Here is a 2,651-nt window from a genome sequence, read left to right on the forward strand (position 1 = left end):
CCCCGCCGTGGTTGACGTTGTCCCGCCGTGTTTACCATGTCCCCGCCGTGTTGACGTTGTCCCGCCGTGTTGACGTTGTCCCGCCGTGTTAACATCTCCCCGCCGTGTTTGACGTTGTCCCGCCGTGTTGACGTTGTCCCCGCCGTGTTAACCATGTCCCCGCCGTGTTGACGTTGTCCCCGTCGTGTTGACGTTGTCCCCGCCGTGTTAACCATGTCCCCGTCGTGTTGACGTTGTCCCCGCCGTGTTGACGTTGTCCCCGCCGTGTTAACCATCTCCCCGCCGTGTTGACGTTGTCCCCGCCGTGTTACCCATGTCCCCGCTGTGTTGACGTTGTCCCCGTCGTGTTGACGTTGTCCCCGCCGTGTTAACCATGTCCCCGTCGTGTTGACGTTGTCCCCGCCGTGTTAACCATCTCCCCGCCGTGTTGACGTTGTCCCCGCCGTGTTAACCATGTCCCCGCTGTGTTGACGTTGTCCCCGTCGTGTTGACGTTGTCCCCGCCGTGTTGACGTTGTCCCCGCCGTGTTAACCATGTCCCCGTCGTGTTGACGTTGTCCCCGTCGTGTTGACGTTGTCCCCGCCGTGTTGACGTTGTCCCCGCCGTGTTAACCATCTCCCCGCCGTGTTGACGTTGTCCCCGCCGTGTTAACCATGTCCCCGCCGTGTTGACGTTGTCCCCGCCGTGTTGACGTTGTCCCCGCCGTGTTAACCATCTCCCCGCCGTGTTGACGTTGTCCCCGCCGTGTTGACGTTGTCCCCGCCGTGTTGACGTTGTCCCCGTCGTGTTGACGTTGTCCCCGCCGTGTTAACCATCTCCCCGCCGTGTTGACGTTGTCCCCGCCGTGTTGACGTTGTCCCCGCCGTGTTAACCATGTCCCCGCTGTGTTGACGTTGTCCCCGCCGTGTTAACCATGTCCCCGCCGTGTTGACGTTGTCCCCGTCGTGTTAACCATCTCCCCGCCGTGTTGACGTTGTCCCCGCCGTGTTAACCATGTCCCCGCCGTGTTGACGTTGTCCCCGTCGTGTTGACGTTGTCCCCGCCGTGTTAACCATCTCCCCGCCGTGTTGACGTTGTCCCCGCCGTGTTAACCATCTCCCCGCCGTGTTGACGTTGTCCCCGTCGTGTTGACGTTGTCCCCGCCGTGTTAACCATCTCCCCGCCGTGTTGACGTTGTCCCCGCCGTGTTAACCATGTCCCCGTCGTGTTGACGTTGTCCCCGCCGTGTTAACCATCTCCCCGCCGTGTTGACGTTGTCCTCGCCGTGTTGACCATGTCCTCGCCGTGTTGACGTTGTCCCCGCCGTGTTGACGTTGTCCCCGCCGTGTTAACCATGTCCCCGCCGTGTTGACGATGTCCTCGCCGTGTTAACGATGTCTTAGCCGTGTTGACGATGTCCTCGCCGTGTTGACGATGTCCTCGCCGTGTTGACGATGTCCTCGCCATGTTAGCCATGTCCTCGCCGTGTTAACGATGTCTTAGCCGTGTTGACGATGTCCTCGCCGTGTTGACGATGTCCTCGCCGTGTTGACGTTGTCCCCGCCGTGTTAACCATGTCCCCGCCGTGTTAACGATGTCTTAGCCGTGTTGACGATGTCCTCGCCGTGTTGACGATGTCCTCGGCGTGTTGACGATGTCCTCGCCATGTTTGCCATGTCCTCGCCGTGTTAACGATGTCCCCGCCGTGTCGACGATGTCCCAGCCGTGTTGACGATGTCCCCGCCGTGTTAACGATGTCCTCGCCGTGTTAGCCATGTCCCTGCCGTGTTAACGATGTCCCCGCCGTGTTGACGATGTCCCCGCCGTGTTAACGATGTCCCCGCCGTGTTGACGATGTCCCCGCCGTGTTAACGATGTCCTCGCCATGTTAGCCATGTCCTCGCCGTGTTAACGATGTCCCCGCCGTGTTGACGATGTCCCCGCCGTGTTAACGATGTCCTCGCCATGTTAGCCATGTCCTCGCCGTGTTAACGATGTCCCCGCCGTGTTGACGATGTCCCCACCGTGTTAACGATGTCCCGCCGTGTTGACGATGTCCCCGCCGTGTTAACGATGTCCTCGCCATGTTAGCCATGTCCTCGCCGTGTTAACGATGTCCCCGCCATGTTGCCGATGTCCTCGCCGTGTTCACGCTGTCCTCGCCGTGTTGCCGATGTCCCCGTCGTGTTCACGCTGTCCTCGCCGTGTTCACGCTGTCCTCGCCGTGTTGGCGATGTCCCCGTCGTGTTGACTAACTCAGAGTCCGTCTCGTGTCTTTGCTCTCAGATGGAGGACTGTCCGTCTCTCTGGATCCAGGACACAGCAGCTTCTGATTGGACGTCAACATGGACAACATGGACGAGTACATCTGGCAGCGCCGCGTCCACCACGGCGTCCGGTACCAGAAGAGCGCCGTCCCGTTCCCGGAGTCGGTGGGACTGGGTCTGGAGTTCAACGCGGCGCTGGACAGGAAGGACAAGTTGGACTTGTGCCTGCTGACCAACGGCGTGATGCTGGAGCTCTGCGACTTCGCCAAAACCGTGACCAAGTCCGAGAAGTACTTCCTGTTCGAGATGATGGAGTTCAACTTTGACCTCGGCGTGGACGGCGACAGCGAGCAGCAGCGCTACGACTACGCTACGCGCGCTCACGGTAAGATCCGGCTGCTGAAG

At 60.6% G+C, this 2,651-nt stretch overlaps 1 protein-coding gene across 5 annotated transcripts in view; it reads left to right on the top strand.

Annotated features, from left to right (window-relative positions):
• Positions 1-2,132: 2,132 nt before the first annotated feature.
• LOC119484501 overlaps positions 2,133-2,651 on the top strand; it is a 4,761-nt gene continuing 4,242 nt past the window's right edge. For 3 of the 5 annotated variants that reach the window (XM_037763341.1, XM_037763339.1, XM_037763340.1), the window contains exon 1: positions 2,134-2,651. This exon is cut by the window's right edge. In XM_037763341.1, the coding sequence (XP_037619269.1) occupies positions 2,325-2,651 (327 nt within the window). In that variant the 5' untranslated portion in view covers positions 2,134-2,324. The other 2 variants (XM_037763342.1, XM_037763343.1) reach the window with 1 other exon arrangement.

The sequence above is a fragment of the Sebastes umbrosus genome, unplaced genomic scaffold (genome assembly GCF_015220745.1).
Source record: "Sebastes umbrosus isolate fSebUmb1 unplaced genomic scaffold, fSebUmb1.pri scaffold_88_arrow_ctg1, whole genome shotgun sequence".
Classification (NCBI taxonomy): domain Eukaryota; kingdom Metazoa; phylum Chordata; class Actinopteri; order Perciformes; family Sebastidae; genus Sebastes; species Sebastes umbrosus.